Source organism: Trichechus manatus, unplaced genomic scaffold (genome assembly GCF_000243295.1).
Source record: "Trichechus manatus latirostris isolate Lorelei unplaced genomic scaffold, TriManLat1.0 scaffold00128, whole genome shotgun sequence".
Taxonomy (NCBI): domain Eukaryota; kingdom Metazoa; phylum Chordata; class Mammalia; order Sirenia; family Trichechidae; genus Trichechus; species Trichechus manatus.
The window spans coordinates 3,116,319-3,117,377 of NW_004444064.1; the positions used below are offsets into that span (position 1 = coordinate 3,116,319).

Below are 1,059 nucleotides of genomic sequence, written 5' to 3' on the forward strand. Positions count from 1 at the left end.
TAGTGCCGGGTCTCAGCCACACGTGGACGCACGCAGGAGCTGGACCAGTCTGACAGCAGGCTCCCTGAGCAGGCTATCCTGAGACCCCCTGGGTGGTGAGGGAGGCCGGCCTCATCCGAAACACGGGCCCCAGGAGGCAGAAGTGCTTGGCAGTGCCCGGAGTACCTAAGAGACTGATTGCTGAATTTTATTTAGTTTTTAGTTAATTTAAACTTCGTAGCGCACATGGCTGGGGAGACGTTGAGCCCTTGAGGGTGGTGACAACTTGATCTGGGTATGGCCTGGCTTTGTGTTACTAGCTGCAGGGGTGCGCTCTGGGCCAAGCCCCTCCCGGTGAAGTCCCGCTGGGCCAGCCCCAGCCCCTCAGCTGCCTTCTCCATCCTCACTGAGCCACAGGAGGGAGGCTGAGGCGGCAGGCAGTCTTGGGGAGGCAGGGTGGTCTCCAGGCTGTTCCAGAGCTGGCTCACTCCTTCTCCTCTTCCAGGTTGTGTGTCCCCATCTGGTCCCTGCCGGCAGCATGGCGCCCTCGGGCTCGGTGGTGGCAGTGGCAGAGAAACAGCCCCCCCTGGACCCTGCCGAGGGCCAGGGGGTCAAGTCCTGGCAGTGCCTGGTGTTCTACCTCTGCTTCTACGGCTTCATGGCGCAGATGCGGCCCGGGGAGAGTTTCATCACCCCCTATCTCCTGGGGGACAAGAACTTCACCAGAGAGCAGGCAAGTCACTGGCTGAGCTGGGTCTCACGGAAGGGGGCGTGGTCTTTGTCAACCCAGCATCACTGGGGTGGTGGGCAGGCGGGCGGGCGTCCTCTCCCGTCTGATGTGAGAACAGCTGCAGCGGGAGAGGTCAGGTGGCCGCCAGATTATGGGGTGGGCTGGATCCTGTGCCCCGACACCTCATCAGACTGAGGGACTGAATCTGAGGATAGTAGGTCCAGCTGCGGGGTTCAGGGTCTGCCTCGGGGTCTTTCTGAGGAAGAGAGCTAGATATAGGGAATGCGTGTTCCAGTGCTGCTCCCCCTGCCCCTCCTCTTCCCATATCCACCACCCCTTCCCCAGTCCCC

The 1,059-nt window shown here is 61.8% G+C and overlaps 1 protein-coding gene across 1 annotated transcript in view; it reads left to right on the plus strand.

Annotated features, from left to right (window-relative positions):
• The first annotated feature begins 490 nt into the window (after positions 1-490).
• Positions 491-1,059, plus strand: part of SLC19A1 (solute carrier family 19 member 1) — a 32,198-nt gene continuing 31,629 nt past the window's right edge. The window contains exon 1 of the mRNA XM_004384844.2: positions 491-712. Coding sequence (XP_004384901.1) covers positions 518-712 — 195 coding nt within the window. The 5' untranslated portion in view covers positions 491-517. The remainder of the gene's footprint in view (positions 713-1,059) is intronic.